The 16839-nt window shown below is 43.2% G+C and overlaps 2 protein-coding genes across 2 annotated transcripts; one reads left to right on the forward strand and one right to left on the reverse strand.

The window, feature by feature from the left end:
- The first annotated feature begins 218 nt into the window (after nucleotides 1–218).
- On the forward strand, nucleotides 219–8190 carry LOC119449852 (nucleolar protein dao-5). Its single transcript, XM_037713123.2, has 5 exons — nucleotides 219–419; nucleotides 579–723; nucleotides 2451–5121; nucleotides 7147–7341; nucleotides 8082–8190. Exons 2-5 carry the CDS (start codon nucleotides 587–589, stop codon nucleotides 8160–8162), a joined length of 3084 nt encoding a protein of 1027 aa, XP_037569051.1. The 5' UTR covers nucleotides 219–419; nucleotides 579–586; the 3' UTR covers nucleotides 8163–8190.
- A 102-nt stretch (nucleotides 8191–8292) lies between these two features.
- LOC119449854 (uncharacterized) lies at nucleotides 8293–12720 on the reverse strand. The gene is made up of 2 exons (XM_037713128.2): nucleotides 9469–12720; nucleotides 8293–8421 (listed from the first exon to the last, which is right to left on the reverse strand). Exons 1-2 carry the CDS (start codon nucleotides 12718–12720, stop codon nucleotides 8293–8295), a joined length of 3381 nt encoding a protein of 1126 aa, XP_037569056.2.
- Between the last annotated feature and the right edge of the window lie 4119 nt (nucleotides 12721–16839).

Consider the following 16839-nt stretch of genomic DNA (forward strand, 5'->3'; position numbering starts at 1 on the left):
CCTGATGTGACTAGTTTAGTCCCAAAATTTGCTACAATTTTCTAACGATATCAAAATTTACCAATATTTTACCTACTAACATTTCTAAACACGGTAATAAATTTAATAAATTATTTAAGTTATTAAAGTATGTACTCAGTGACAATTTTTGCATTAAGTTGTATATCAGCACTTCAGCACTGTCACCATGGACATCGTGTTGTCACGTTGGTTTCTTTTTCTTTTTTTTTTTTTTTTGCTTTCGTTTTGAGGTATACAAGTTTTCCTTGTTTGTACGCTACTTTTATGAGTAACCGACTGGTGGAAGCGATCAGGTTTTACGAACCAGTGCCAACTGAAAGCGGCGAAATGTTTCGTGAGCGATGGAGAAGTGGGGTGACTTCATGATCAGGTTTCTCTGACAAGTGCCGCCTTTACCGGTAAATATGTTGTTTGTGATCTTCTATGGGCCGTGCATTCGCGCTGCGCCACTGTCGTTAACTCGTTCCTCACTGTTTAAGTAGTAGTACGTGACTCGAGCAAGCAGCACTTGAACCTTAAAGAGTGTTAAGGCGCAATCCTGCCGCCTTATTTTGCAGCTGTCACGATGGCAACGGCTTTCAGTGAGGTCAACGTTGCGAACGAGACACCGCTGATGTTCTCGCGAAGCAGCTCCCTCGGTTCACTCAGCAGTCTGGATCGACAAGCCGCCCTCAATGCCCACAACCTCGCTGTCAATCAGAGGTATGCCTCCGTTAACTTCCATCTTGTGCTGCTAGCAGTGGTTCGTTTGTTAAAAAATAGAATGTCACGGTACGTGTTTTTCTTTATGTTTTTACGATGCTTTCTACTGTTTATCTGTCTGAATCGCCAGTAGTGATGACATTCGTCATTCCTTGTTAAAAGTTGCTTAATTTCAGCAGGTTGTCGCTTGACATGTTGGGGCAGACCACTGCATTTTGTTTGGTGCTACTGCAGATCTACAACTCCATTTGTGTTTTTCACTACTTCGACCTCGTTTCGTTAATTACATGAATTGCGTTGGCTCTTATTCTTAAACTTCTAGGCGGAGAATTTACGTGTTCTGTGAAGCCAATACTGTGCGGAAAACTTTTCTTGCTAAAGAGAGATGGGAAATGTCTGCTGCCAACGTCCTTTCATTAATGACACTGCATGCGGTTCTATGAATGCTACATAATTAGCTATTAACCCCTTAAACACTTATTATTCTGACCAAAATTGACCTTATTTGGCATTTTTTAATGGCATATTTTCGAACTTCCCTTTTTTCAAAACAATTTTAAAGTATTTTCAACCAACTTACATGTGCACGCCTACTTTTACCTATTCACAAAACAATACATACAAATTTGTCATTGCCACAAACTGTACAGTCAGAAACGAGGAAGATGCTTTATTTTACAGTGCTTTAAACTCGACTATTCTGCGAAGCGAAGTTCAGCACCAAAGAAAGTTTTTCACCCATTCTTCCACTGCTAAGGCAGGTCACAAAGGGTGTGAAATTTCATTAAGCATGGAATGGCGCACGGAGCTTTGCCACGGGGCTTGCACCAGGTCCTGGTTTCCTTTCAGGGCCTGCTGCGAAAAGGCGCCCAAAGAGCGTGATTTAAGAAACGTATTCTTTGAGCGCTGACAACGTGCTGCCATTTATGCAGAACAACGCAAAGGTCACAATTCGCATGGCCTTTGAGTGCTGACAATAAGGTGCTATCTACCTATTGAAATAAAAAGACAGAATAAATGCGACTTTCGGGTACTGACAGTGTGCAGCTATCTATGTGGTAGAAGAAAAACTAAGTGGACACGCTCCGTTCATCCAAATAGCTTTGGAAACTGGAATATGGCTGGGGGTTACGCTGAGCTTTTCCAAAGCAATGTTTGCCAGTATCACATTGACGAACTAGGCTTGCCCATAGCACCTAAGAGGTTAATGACATGCATATTGAATTAGCTTTACAGTTTTATTCATTGATGTGGTGCAACATTTGTATGTGGTAATTGGATTTAAGTGTAAACGTGAAAAAAAAACCAAAAAACTGTTCCAGCTACCCGAAGCAACTTCTCATTGGTAGCATAAGGGACCAACAACCAGTTGCTTATGAAGTCATGTTCATCTGCATAAAGATATTGCAAAGAACAGAGGAACCCTTGCTAGTATAAGACGTAAACATTTTACTTTGGGCTGTAAGTGTGTCTCATTTCACGCCATCAGCTGTATATATGTGCGGTCCGACTTTTAAGGCATTTGCAAGCCTGTAACCTGCAAGCCCTTTCTTGTTGTTTCAATCTTTAGATTTCTCGTGGAGCAAACTTTCAGTAAGCCTCAAATGCAAAATGACCATTTGGCATTTTGGTTGTTGGTGCTCATTGGTAAGGGGGGTTCACGTGATAGACTTTGGATTATGCCTATAATATTGTATATTAAACCTTAGCAAACTTTATTTTTGCAGCCAGCATACAAGTGGGGCTGTCTCCCCCAGTGATCTGCCAGACTCTCCAAGTCAAACAATGCCACCAAGCCCACGCCATAGATCTCCTGAACCTGTTTTCCGCCTTCCCCCATGCAGAAAGCCCATCCCACAGCCAATTGGTGGTGTGTTCCAAGACTGCCCGCGAAGTTTTGCAGAAGAAGGGACTCCCTGCCGCATGTCACAGGCTACCAGCCTTAGTTCTCTCACTCAAGATGATGACACCAGTAACATTGAAAAACTCCTCAGGCATGATGATGAGCATGAAGTGTTTCAAGAGAGCAGCTTTGAAGAAGAGCACGACGAACAGGCACAGTTTGTAGATGGCACATATTATGGGCGGAAGCACTTGCAAGGCCAGTCTCATCTGCCAACTCACAGTGTCACTGGCATTGATGAAGGTGCAGTCGAAGTGTTTGCAGATACAACACGGCGATATGCCCAAGAAGGCACACCACGAGGCTACTCCAGGCCTGAGAGTCCCTATTTGTTAACTAATGAGAACACTTGTCCACAAAGTGGCATTGTCCCTGACTGGGATGATGACTACCAAATGAGGCCTCACCAAAAAAAGCAGCCAGTGCCTTTCGATAGTAGTCGCAGTCATAGATGGAGTGGTGAACGAGTCCAAAAATCTCATGTCACTCATAAGCATGTCTCGTTTAATGATGACTGCGTCATGCGCACATCTCACGAAGATGCTGCTGTGCCTTACTTTGCTGAGGATTGTGTTCGTGTGTATTGCACGGAAGGTACACCGTCTGTTCTTTCCCACGCACCTTCCCTGAATGACCTGGGCAGTGCCAAAGCCTGGCCTAATCCACAGGACTCGGGTGACCACATGCTTGAAGCTTCACCTGATGGTTGTCAAAGACCTTCATCTCAAAGCAGCCAGGCCAATCAAAAGTCATCGGGGTGCCATAAGCGTGCATCAACCAGTGATGACTGTCATCTTCACTCCCCACATGAAACAGCATCACCATCTTTTGAAGAAGACTGTTTACGCGTGTACTGCACAGAGGACACGCCGTCATTACTTTCCCATTCTGCGTCATTCACTGATCTCAGCATGAGTCATGATGACAGTAAGAATTGGGAGTCAGCTGAGCACTCTCCAAAACCACCTTGCATCAAATCAGAAGCCCTTATCGACGTTTCTGATGAGGAGGAAGGCAGTGCCGACCTCATAGTGCAGTGCATCCAGCTGGGCTGGCAAGTGTCCCAGTCATCAAACTGTCACCCAAAGACTAGAAGCTGGAGTGGAACACCAGGGGACAGTATTACCATTAGTGCACCAGTGCCAAAGCCACGGAGCATAAACAGTATGCCAGGAAAAACTACATCAGTCGCGAGCAAAAGCAGCTCATCGTCACCTTTGCCGTCTAGTCACACAACCTGTCAAAGTAAGCTACAGCATACCAGTGAGGATAATGCATTGCCAGACAAAATTCCATCACACAAGTTCAGTGTAGTAAGCACCAGGCAGAGCTCAAGTGTCAGTAGTCTTGTTGAAAGAACCTCTCCAGAGCTCGCATGGAAGAGCAGTAGCTTTGGGAATGTAGGCGAACTAAACAATTGCCTCAGAGGCTGTTCAGTGGCTGCGCAAAGCTCGTCAGATGTCAGCCAGCCCTCATGCACACAAAACTTCAGTTCGAACTGTTGCACAAACAAGAGCAATAGCATGCATAGCAGCTTGGATCAAACGGAAACATTATGTCAAGATAGTAGTGATGAAGAGGATGATGTCCGCTTGTTGCAGGAAGTTGTGATGATGGGCAGGGCACTGGCTGGAAACCCAGAATTGTCTGCAGGCGTGACATCTCCAAGCACGTCCAAGGCACACTCCACTCCAGCAACCAAGGCGCCTTCTCAGCCGGAGGTGTACCAGCAGTCCCCGCCTTCAAGTACGCCTTCTGTTTCAGTGGCAAGCCCTTTGAGACCACATCAGTATGCTCAAGGCAACAGGCTTGATGTCGTTTCGAGTTTCACGAGTGTCGAAGAAAACCCAGCAAAAGTGCCACTGGTGTCCCCTAGTCATGTTTGCTCCAAACCCGAAGGTAGCACTTTTCAGGATAACAATGAGCATCTATCTGAAAGCAGTGATGAGGAGCAGGACAGCAAGTTTTTGCTTGAAGTGATCAGTCTCGGCCGTGCCGCTGTGAGCAAACAGCAACACCCTGGAGGCGAGAGCACGAACCCTGACACAAAAAGTCTCCGAGACAATGTCTCTGACCATCAGAACGAAAGTTCTCCATTGCTTATGGGAGGCACTGCCTGTGTGACAGTACAGCCTGCTGCCAATGACGTGCCCCCTCCTGGTCAATACCCGACATCTCCTTGTGCAATGCCAGATGTCAGTGACTGTTTACTCCACGATGATGATGATGATGATGATGGCAAGTTGCTAAAAGAAGTAATCATGCTTGGCCTTTCAAGTGTGCAAAGCATAGCTTTAAATTTATCACAGCCACATCTTGACAAGCAGCCAGTGACAGTGCTTGAGAAGGAGACGCCGGCCATTGCAACGTCATGTGCTGGCAATGATGCGCAAACTAAAACCGTAGAAGACAGTCCTCCTGAACCTGCGAAAGGACCTGTTTGTGACAGTGTGCATAAACATACTTGCAACGTGGAGGGAGAACAGAAAGACAAGGTGACTCAATTGTTTTTCTTTGCTATGAGCAGTGTTCGTAACAGAGCAAAGAATTGTGTTGCAGTTATTGCAGCCTCTGTCTGTGGCAGCCAGCACACATTTGTGATCTTGGTATCCCCATCAATTATGAATTGCAATAGGAGCTCCAGTAGCACTCCTTGCCTGACTGCCTAGATAGACATTAAGGCTGTAGATGTGGTATTAGTGGGAGGATCACTGGGTGGTTGCTATGAGGCCAACAAAAAAGGTGCCACACTTTCTGTCGGACCCATGTGGCTTGCACATACATTACACTGCCACAGAGAGGGCTCATAGCTGTACACCTTGTTAGGTTCATATTCTCAGGAGGATAGTGAAAAGGAGCCTTTTTTTAAACTGTTTTGGTGTTCCTGTACTTCCTGAATCCTCTTCACTAACAGCTGCAGTTAGCATTATGCCATTTTCTTATGTTGCAAGAATCGGTAGGTGGTCATAGTTTCCCATGGCTACTGCTGCACAGGAATACGATTGTGCACATCAATGCAGGTTTTTAACACTGCCATGCGTGGCATTCGCAGCCTTGCTTGACAATAAGCTTTGGCCTGCAAGTGCACTTGTAGTTGCAACTTTATGTGCCCATATACACCCTGTCAATCATGTTTGAGGATCGCAGTTTAAAAAATTTTGCTCAGAAAGTCCCCAGTTCCCTCAAATGTTAACATGATATTTCCATTATATAGTGTGAAGTCTGGAAAGATTCAGATTGTCTTATAAGATTGTAGCTTCGTGTCTTTCATGCTGACACACTTTAATTACATGTTGCTGTAATTACTTGATGGATTCATTCAGATGATTGCTTTTTTTGTGGCGTGGTGGCTGTTTGGTGTTTCAGGATTGTGGGATCAGAAACAGCGTGGAACTTCAGAAGTTCTCAAATTGCATTGTCTTTAGGTTGTCTTGCACAATCAGTAGCATAAATGTACTAGAGATCTTAGATAGGTGTAATTGATTTACACTGCACTTAAACAATCGTATACCCAAAGTAATGTTGTGGTACTCTAGCATCATCTGTGACATCAATGACAAGAAAGTGCCATCATATGACCCTTTCAATTTCAACCATTTCCCTGATGGCATAAAAGCAAATAGTAGCTGTGCCGAATAACTATCTTTAAGATTGGAGCAGGGCTACTGCCAAGGCTGTCGCAACCAGATTTATGTTTTAAGAGAGAGCTTCTATCTAAATATACAAGAATGAAAAAAGAATTTGATTGGCATCTACTAAACTGGTTTTGATGTGGTTTGTTACATTTAAATGTAAAAGTTTAAATTTACCAACTGTTGGAAGCAAACATTTGAGTTAAGCCTTTGATTAATTTCTCCAGAGCTGCCAAAAATAGTTTTAAAAAAATTAAAAAAAAAAAACATAAAGTTCATAACTGCAAGGAAAATAAACATGACAATAATGTGAACTGCATTGATTGGGATGCCCAAAGCAAAAAACAGTATATTACACTCTTCTCTGAAATATCAGTATAGTATAAATGAAAATTTAGCTTCCATCTGTTAATAGAATGTGACTTTCTCATTTAAGTGTGTTTGGCTAAAGGAAAGCATTTCTGACGAACTTTGAATTGACTTCGACCTAAAGCTACCTCTTTACGTTACCCTCAACAGTTGGTTCAATGCACTTCTCCTGCATGTAAAGTCTGTGTCAAAAACATACAGGCTACGTTTTCAGCAACTGCGAGGATGACTGCAGATTAAGGGACTTCCTGTGGTATGCCACATGTTCCCATGCCCTAGGAAAAAAGACTTTTGCAATCACCGTCCAGAGGTCTAGACTCTAGAGTAGCTGATGCACCATAGAAACCGCACAACACAGCTGAATGACATATATGGTGAAGGCGCGGAGTAGCCCATATACTTTTGATGAAGGCAGTACATGGATGCACAGGGTTTGTGTCTGCCATTGTTCTCCACCTGAACTTTCCATTCATAAGCAGAGAACTTAACCTATCGTGATATCCACGATGTCCTCTGCAGCCTGCGATTCCTCCTGAGCCTCCAGCAGACTCCTCTGACCGTGTTGTCCAGATTCGTCTAAAGTTGCCAAACAGTCGAACGCTGACTCGACGCTTTCTAGCATCAGCAGAGCTTGGTGTACTGCTGGTCTATCTGGATTCTCTGGGCTACCCACTCACCAGGTTCAAGATACTCAAGAACTGGCGTAGGCAAGAAGTAAGTACTTACTGTCTGTAGGCGATTTGTTGTGCAACTTGAAAAGGAGTTCTAAAATCACCGTCATGTCTTCCTATGTGGGGGTTCCGAGAAATCCATGGAGCAGGCACCCTCGTAGTTGTGTGCATCCCCCATTCCACACCCTTATGTTCCCACACTCTTTAATTTCTATGGAGTGGCAGATGTGCTAGTTCCTTTCGTCACAGCATGTGCCTGTGGGTGCACAATTTTGGTGCACCAAGGGCACACTATTTAGATTTAGTCTTCGTTTTCCTTCGCTAATAAGCTGCCTTATTTTGTCTTAACAGGAGCATCAGTAACCCACAGCTAATGCTTTAACAAAGAGTGTCACAATTTTTAATTTGGTTGGCCACCCAGAATGTGCAGATACCAGAACTGACAGCTGTGAGGTGCGTAACTTCATTCAAATTGCCTTTCATTATTGTAACACAAAATGTTTATTTGACTGAGGTCCAAAATGAACCCATGTTGCTGTGACTTTGTCTGAGTTGTCATCTATGTTTATGTAGCTTTCATAGCAGGCTTTCACTTCTCTGAAATCCCGCCCATGAAACACATTTTAGCATAAAGGCTTGTACAGTTCGTCAAACATGTGGTTCAACCTGGCTGCTTTAAGAGAGTTTTGTGAAGTGTTGCTTGCTTTTGATGCCTATTACTTCAGTAAGAAAAATGTGATTACATTGGCTGAAACTTTAACGGAACTTTATTTCACTTTGCAGCTTGCAACCATAAACCCAAAACAGACTCTGGAACAACTCAAGCTTTACCCCAAGAAGACTCTGACAATAAAGGAGCGGTAGCCCTACCGGCTTTTATACATGTACTAACTTCACTGACTTCTTGTTCTTCATTCTCGAGAACAATAAGAAATTTTGTGTCAACATTGGCACAACAAAGGTAAATCCTTGGAGCAGCCAGTTGTTAATCCTTTTAAACTTCGTAGTCGTCTTCGGCATCATGACCCAAGTCTTCATCATTGTCAGACTCAAAGAACTCAACTTCTCGACGAGACTGGAGTGGGGGGAGGCCAGCACAGACCGATGAGTTGTCAGAGCCATCCTGAAATGAGTGATTGATCATGTGATTCACTGCTGCTGTCATTTTTTTACCATCTCATTGCTGCTTCACACTAAAACTGATTCCTCTTGAACTGTCATGTCAGGTCACTCTTTAAAAGGTTTCGCAGGCCAGTATTGACAAGGGTGTGTTGAATTGACGTGAGTGAATAGCATGCATGGCTATTAGGAAAACCTGTAGTGGTATTTAGGTGGCTAACAGTGGCTATTACCATTCTGTTTCGAAGAAAATGACACATTAAAGGTATCGAGACTGTCTGTGCCTTATCATAAGTTCCATTTCGCAGAACCGCACTGAATTTGTGGGAACTGAATAAAGTTCCCTGCACTGCTCCCCATGATAGAAATCATCATGTGTAAATGAACTGAAGCTGTTTTCTGTAGAGTATGGTCCACTCTTAGTAGAAGACCTAACTGTTAATAAACCCATTATATAACTGAAGAGAATATTTGACTTCATTGGAAAAATCTGTCCGATATGATACATTAGGTTGTCATTTATGCATAAAAATTTGTCTGCAGGCATCTCTGCTATTATTGATGGCCGAATACTGATTGGCTGTTGCCATTAAAAGTGGATCATACTGTGCTAGCTTTGTGCCAAGCTTTTAGTTCACACTGCTTATGTCACTGAAGGTGTTTAGTGGCTCTGAAGCATTGTCACATTGTGAAAAACAACTGAACACCTCACTATTTTAGTTGGAATATGTACAAGAAATGCTTCATTGTGTTCTTCACAGCCTGTTGATTGAACTGCTGCTTAATGCCTGCTGGTACTTTATTTATGCATGCCATCAAAAAGGGCATGCCAATGTAAAGAATGAGAAAGGCCATGCTTGCTCCCGCAAATATTGCTATCAAAATGTTGGCATGCAAACTCACGTGCATAGCCTGATCATCATGCCAGTAAGAAAGACAAAAGAGGTCGTGCAAGCTTTTGTTCATTTCGCCGCCAAAGACTGAGCTGGCAAACAGGCATGCTTGCATAGCCTGGTGAGCATGCCAGTGCAGTAGACTAAAAAGACCTTACGTGCACTCGTTTGTAGCAGGGGATGGGAAAAGTGTGCTGTCGTTTCCCATATGTCTCACGAGTTTGCTGTGCAGCTGCATCGACTATTGTCACTCTTTTGGCTGGTCTGAACTGCTTGGCATTGCTGCGCTGTCTCCCAGAATCCTCCTGCTGAAAACGCAACCGTTTAAAATCGGGTCTGTTCATGCCACTTTCGTGAGGGGCGTTCTGAGACAATGGTTTTCCTTTTCTCTTGTTTGTTTCGGGCTCCACCTTGTCTGCGAGCCAGGGGAACAGTTCTTCTTCAGAATCTGAATCATTCCTATCCCCGGAGCTTTTTAGAAAGTTAAGTGGAGTTGGAGTGAGCTTCATTTGGAAAAAGCTGTGCGATCTATCACATGCAGCTGCTTCATCGTCGTCATCAATGTTGAACAAAATGGAGGAGTCATCTTCGTCATCGCTGGCTTCAAGGTGTATACCTACGTTTGGATTGTTTATTATGTCTCCTGTGTTTCTTACTTCCTTTGTCGTCTTGTGTTTCTTCATCTGTTCTCCATTTTCAGTAATCTCCAGATTTGATCTTTCTGCTACTTGTTTTTCATCTTTTAGATATGATTCAGCATTTGGTTCTTTTCCAAGGGCATCTCCTGTAGTATTTGTTGCAATGACAGCTGCTCTGGCTTCATTTCGTGAGTAAAGACTGCAGGCTTGCATCCGATTTAATGTTTGTGTCAAGCAAAGTAGATCATCATCCTCATCTAGTTCCATTTCACTTGTACTGTCCTCTTGCATATCTGTGGTCAGGGACACATTCTGGACTGCCTGATGTCTTTCTAAATTTTGGGCAGGGTACTGTGTCAAGCTGCGAAGATCCTCCGAGCTTCTGATCTGAGACGTTTCAATGTCCCCATTAGTGTCGCTTTGCTGCTGCTTATCATTTGTGGGATCTCCTTTCATTGACTGTGCAAGATGTGCTAGGTACACACTGCTGCCTTTGTCTTGGCTGGATAAGTTGGCTGCAGGTTGTTGACATTTATCCTGCACATCATTGTCACGAATGCATGTAGATATTACAGGCTGTTTGGTGCTAGGTTGATCGGAGCAGAAGTTGGAGCTCGAAGTGAGTTCTTGCTGTTTCATGCTTCTTTGGTCACTCCGTTGTCCTTTTTCATTTTCTCTTCCATTTTCTGTCCATGCCTTACTCGTTTCTTGAATTTGTTGGTTATGTTCATTGCATATACTTTGTCCCCAGTTCAGAAGTCTTTTCTCATTGGTCTTTTCTGCCTCTTGTTTCATGCACTTGGCCCTAAAACCTAACGGAGTTTCTGGATCATTCTGTTGGTCATCTACAAGAGCAGTTCCAGTTTCGCCTTTTCCGAGAACTGGCGTTCTTAGATTTTTTTGCCTGAGACTTCTACGCTTGAGTGGTGTTTGTGGGCATGGCAGTTCGGCTGATTTGACAAACTTTGGAGTTTTGAAGCTCTCTTTAGCCAGCACATTATCCCTTGACTCTGCACGTGTGACAGCTTCTCTGGGAGGACTACAAGGATGCTTGCTAGTTTCTTTGTTAGGAATGGCCTCAGCATCATCACAGCACTTCATGGTTTCTGCCTCTTGTGTGGCCTTTGCAGATGAGACTTTCATCTTGGGCGTAGGACAGCTTGTCACTGTCCTTCCACGTAGTTTCCTTTGGCATTGATTTTCCAGGGAAGTAACTGTAGCATTTTTGGTAGTTTCCTTGCTACCTTCAGCAAAATTCTCGCTCACCACCATCTTGGTGTTGGTATCACTGCTTGTTTTGTCCTCTTGCAACTCTTTACGAGCATTGCTTAACTTTTCAAGTGCTGGTGGATTGGCCACTGCACTCTTTCTGGTATGTTGTCTAGGGTATGAGATAGCCTCCTGTCCTGGCATGTCACTATCCTTTGCAGCTTTTGTTTCCATGGGAACCCTGTCAGCCACTAGTCCTAGCTTCGTATTGTTGCCCACTTCCTCTTTTTCTGCTGTTTCATTGTTCTCTTGCTGCCTTTCACATGCTGTGGAATCAGCCATGATCTCTGTCCTTGCATTGCTCGTGCTTTCCTTGCATCTTTTGCTTGCTATGACTTGTCCCGATTCCTTCTTGCTGTCAACTTGCATACCACATGCTTTTTCATGTATTTCCTTTTGTTGTTTTTTTATGTCATGTCTTGTCATAGCAGTATTTTGTGCATAATCCCTTTGAATAGTCCTCTTGGTCACCACTGTTGTTAATTTTGTATTACTATCTTTCTTGTCAATGTCCTCAGACTGCTTTGGTGGCTTCTTATGTAGGTTGCGGCCTTTGTGAGCTTCAGGGACTGTTGCGGCATTCTCCTGAACATCATTCCCACTTTTGTCATCACATTTTTTTGATGTTGGTATTGTGGTATGTCGTAGCACCGAAGCACTTCTTTGCCCATTCTTAAGTTTTATACTCCTGTTATCAACATCTGCTGGACGTTTGTCAGTGAGTGGCTTTTTGCATATCTTGTGTCCTTCATGATCACTGGAGACCACTGTAACATTCTTCTGAGCATCATTCTGACTATCGTCACTTTTGTTTGCTGTTGACGCTGTGGTATGTTGCAGAACCGAAGCAGGTCTGTGACTGTTGTCTAGTTTGTCACTCTTGTTGTCAACATCTGCAGGGCGTTCATCAATGAGCAGCTTTTTGCATATCTTGTGCCCTTCATTAAGTCTGGAGACCGCTGCAGCATCATTCCTAGTTTGATCATCACTTTTGTTTGACAATGGCACTGTGGTATGTTGCAAAACCGAAGTGGGGTCTAGTTTGTCACTCTTGGTGCCAGTATCTGCAGGGTATTTGTCATAGAAGGGCTTTTTGCATATCTTGTGCCCTTCATCAACACTGGAGACCACTACAACATTCCTCTGAACATCATTCCCACTTTCGGCATCACTTTTGTTTGCTGTTGACATTGCGGTACGTTGCAAAACTGAAGCAGGTCCTTGTCTATTCTTCAATTTTTTTCCCTTATTGTTAACATCTGCCGGCTGCTTTTCCTTGTTCTTAGCTGTCTGAGTTAGGTAACTGAGTGACAGCTTTGTCTTCACAACATCTCTGCCTACAGCACGTCTGCCTTGTTTGTGCCCTGTAGGTACATCATTGGAGGATGACTTGGGTTCCTCATGTTTCTTGTTCTTGGTGATTTTGTGATGCTGACTGTCCAGGTTGTATATTTTCGGTTGACTTTGATGGCGCTGATTTTGAATCAGTTTTGCATATGTCATAACTTATTCTTACACACTCATTCTGCGGTTTTTCATTGATGACCTCGGCTGATGAATTTCTTGTTTTGTGTAACCTGTTGAATTCAGTTGCTTCATAGTTGGCATGCTCCAGAATAGTTGTTATTGGCCTTCTCGGTGTAGCAGCATCACATGGTTGTGTTACGAGTACCGGAATGCTGCCTTTTTTGAGCTGTTTGGTCGCGTCCTGTATTGGTTTGCTTTTCACATCTTTTAAGCTGCTTCCTTTCGCATTTATCACATCCCTGCAACTTGAGCCATTCAGTAGGGAGCCGTTCAGTAGTGACTCCTTCATTAATGTGACTTGTCGAGTATCTGCAGCTTTCTTCTGAGTGGCTGGTTATGGGTTTATTTTGCACAGCATTTTCTGGCAAGGTCGTGGTCTCAAGTTGCTTCAGCTTGTTTGACTGCGTCAGAGCTCCTTCCTTACTGCCATCACTATTCTCAAATGCAGCACCAGCCCTCTCTTCCTCATTACTCGCACTTCTGGAGATGGTCACTGTTGTCTGTGTAGCAAAGGGGACAGGAACATCACTGCTATCTCCTGCGTCTTCGTGCAAGCGCAGTTGGGCAGCCCCTTTATCCATGTGTGCCACCAAGTCTGTGTCAGGTTTTTTCTCCTTGATGATTGTGTCGAGTTGCAGTTGCTCAGAGTTATCCATTTGTCGCTGTGAGTGTTCCGGGCCATTAACACTTGTCTTTGCATCAACTGTGACATCACAGGTTGGTGTGTGGCCTGAGTGCGACAGTGTTGCTATGCCAGCCATATCTGACTGATTTAACTCAGTGGCAGCTGCAGTCTTCAGAGCATTCTTACAGATCAAGCTGTTTTGTTTGCCCTCAGTTGTGTTGGCTGTGTAGAATGAAGGTTCATGTGTTGTCATAAGATGCTTAGATGTGGACAGGACCTCGTGGTTGCCTACCTCCTCATGGCAGCCTGCGGTGTCATCAGTTGTGTGGTGTTCTTCTGATGCACCACTTTTGTTTATTTCGCTTGCTTCATGACCTGTTAGTGAAGATTCCTCTTCCAGATTTTCTGCATGTTTTCGTTCCTCGCCATTGTGCTCAGACGATGTCGGTCTTTTGCACTCCTCTGGAAGAGCTTGAGAATGTCTGGCGACTTTTATATCCAGAGGCATGTAACGATCCTCTGTGGCCCTTCTATTGTTCCTCTTGGACCTGAAGCTAGGAAGTGGGTTGTGATAGAAGCCACCTTGATCGTCTTCATCGCTGTCTGTCAAACATTCTGCTTTCTGTGAACCTCTTCGCAGTGGCTTGTAACTTGATCGGGCATTTTTCTGCACCTTTCTGTTTGAAGAAATGAAGAGCATTATGCTTCTAAGCCTTCTTTGCTATTATTGTTATTATTTTAAGAAGGTGCTTTTATGAATGCATTGGTATTTTATTTACCTTTGTTTGGTCTTTGCTGGTTTTTTCTTCGAACAGAGGAGCTTTGCAGCTCTGACGTCATTCTCATGCCTGCTCCTGTAATGTACATTTATATGTAAATGCAATTTAATCTTAACAAGTGCACAGCTGGTTAATCCCTTAGACAGTATGCAAACCAATACTCAGGCTTAAATTCAGGCTTTGCAAAGGCTTTAGACAAACTTTATAACTTCATGCTCTTGCTTTGCACACCTTAAAGGGGTACTGCAGCACTTGTACTCGGTAAGAAAGTGAATGTGATCTGTAGACAATGCTGCCATGAACATGGGAGCCAAATATTCTGCTGCATGCAGCAGAGAGCCAGCAATCTTGCATAAAGATCACTCGCTCTCTCCTGTAGCTTTTGAGGCCACTTGTATTTTGCTGTGTACGACATTGTAAACCGCATGACAGCCAATAGAAGCCAGCCTCTGGGTGATTAATTGTTCATGACCATGAGCTACTTCCGAGTTTACACATGCATGTGCACTCCTCAAATCATTTAGCAAACGGTAATGTGGCAGTCATTAATGTGTCTCGCCCGTTCTGTCACCATTCCTTTGTCGCTCTGAAGCACCTTTGTCAGACGCCAACCTTGAAGGATTACCACAAGTGCACCATGGAAAGAAAAAGAAAGGAGCAACAGGCAGGGCACTGCTATCAGCTCTGTCCCAGCTGAAAGGAGACATTGTGTTGTCTCTGACACGATCAAGTCATTGTGTCTGACAATATAGTGATTGAAAGGCATTGCACTCATTCCAGTGTGTCCTCAGGTTTGAAGAAGAGGTGTTGCACCTTTAAAAACACCTTCATAAAGAACATGCACCGTACCTGTAGATTTAATCTGAGATCACTACGGAAAAATATGAAACGACACTTAAATTGCTGGTCCCTATTGTCAGCGCTCCAGACCCTTTACACAGCATGTGATTCCATAGCAGCATTCTCACTTTGCTTGTTCTTGAAGCCTGGTGAATTCTGTAGTGGTTTAATGTGTACAAATATGTTGGGATAATTCGAGGTTGTGAGAGTTTGTAAATATGTTGAATGAGAGGAGGATATTCACAAAGAAGGAGCATGAATAGTCACAATCAACCTGCCATGTCTGAATTCCATTTTCACAGATGTCAATTTTTATGATTCAATGTCAACGTTCAATGTATGGCATACTGAATCAGTTATAGAAATGCGATTAACTATGCCGTTTAAGCTTTGCGTGCCTTGTTATGAGAACTAGAGAGTAATTACATTTAAAAACAAAAGAAACACACAGGACAATTCAATGAATTGCATACCTTAAAGCAGGATTTCTTGCCAGAAGCTTCTTCCAAAGGCTTTGGATTCTGCATTCAATGAGCTCATCTGGGAGAAATTTGTATTTTGTTATCATCGATTTTTTGGTGGTGTTGTAAAATCGTTGATAGGCTGTTGCCTTATGTCTCAGGTAGAGGAGGTCGCCAAACTCTCTCTCATACACATCCATGATGTGCACCTGCAATAAGTGGAAACTGATTAGCCCCACACAAGTAGATCAAGTCCAAATTTCTCCTCCTTTTCTTTCTAAGCTGCTGAATAACAAGAGTGCTTTTGGAGGTAGCAAGCATGAGCAAGCAATGCAACATGCCACAACATCTATATAGCGATTTTAGGACATACTGTACTTGTGTCGGTCTCAATTGTGGTTATCATTTTGAATGGGAAACAATAACTTTGTAGGGAGAGAGCAGAAATAAAGATGAAGCAATTCTGGAATGAACGAACATCCCTGCAAAAAATAATGAAGTGTTATCAAAGTCAGAAAGAAGGAATGTCTATTCTGCAACTTGATAGTACAGGACTGTTGTTTCAAATCTTTCCACAGATCTTTTTTTTCACATTGCCGATAATGAGTACAGAAATACTGATCCTGTACATATTTTATCTAATTAAATATATGGAGCACTAAAGTAAGAATGATACAGGCGGGAACAGTTTATGCTAATATCAATGAAGCAGAACTAGATGATGGAAACATATTATATGCTTGTGCATTAATAGCACTGAATCCTTTCAACAGCTAGTACTTCTTTGGTAGTTGGTAGTGCATAGGCGCGTGGATTGGTGAGGATGAGTTCATATATTATGTGGCGGTACAAACGATATGGACGCATGTTGAAGCTTATAAGGGGTGCGGATTCATGGTAGCATCAAGGAAGGGGCTCTCACCAAAACAGAGAAAAGGGTGGGAAGACTCGAGACTCGCTGCGCACCTGTTTTTATACTTAGAACGCAACCATTAAAGTAATGACCATGTGTCAGAATAAGCGTCGGTATTAAAACCAGAATCCTTTATACAATTCAGATGATGTAGCAAATTAAAACCTTGCATAAATATGGAACAGTTCTACACGACCACTTCTGCAAGGCTAAGAATATCGCAAGGCTAAGAATATGTATGTTGAAGTGCGATTTTTTTTTTTTTATGCGTGGATCTACTAAGGAAAAAAAGACTAGCTGCATGCTCGTTTCCACTTAAATACACCAGACAGATGGCACCTTTGACAATAAAGCTTGCGCACTCCCATTACCGTACCTTCTCCGTACGCTACGGCGTACGCGTGTAATACCTCACTCAAACAAGCCAAATACATTCAATAACGAATGTGGCTTCACGCAATGGGCCAAAAACTAATG

Source organism: Dermacentor silvarum, chromosome 4, assembly GCF_013339745.2.
Source record: "Dermacentor silvarum isolate Dsil-2018 chromosome 4, BIME_Dsil_1.4, whole genome shotgun sequence".
Taxonomy (NCBI): domain Eukaryota; kingdom Metazoa; phylum Arthropoda; class Arachnida; order Ixodida; family Ixodidae; genus Dermacentor; species Dermacentor silvarum.

Coding starts and splice junctions, on each gene's coding strand:
- LOC119449852 (XM_037713123.2), top strand. CDS start 587: ATGGCAACGGCTTTCAGTGAGGTCAACGTTGCGAACGAGACACCGCTG. Junction 724..2,450: donor AACCTCGCTGTCAATCAGAG/GTATGCCTCCGT, acceptor TTATTTTTGCAG/CCAGCATACAAGTGGGGCTG. Junction 7,342..8,081: donor AGAACTGGCGTAGGCAAGAA/GTAAGTACTTAC, acceptor TTCACTTTGCAG/CTTGCAACCATAAACCCAAA.
- LOC119449854 (XM_037713128.2), bottom strand. CDS start 12,720: ATGACATATGCAAAACTGATTCAAAATCAGCGCCATCAAAGTCAACCG. Junction 8,422..9,468: donor CCTGCTACAAACGAGTGCAC/GTAAGGTCTTTT, acceptor CACTCATTTCAG/GATGGCTCTGACAACTCATC.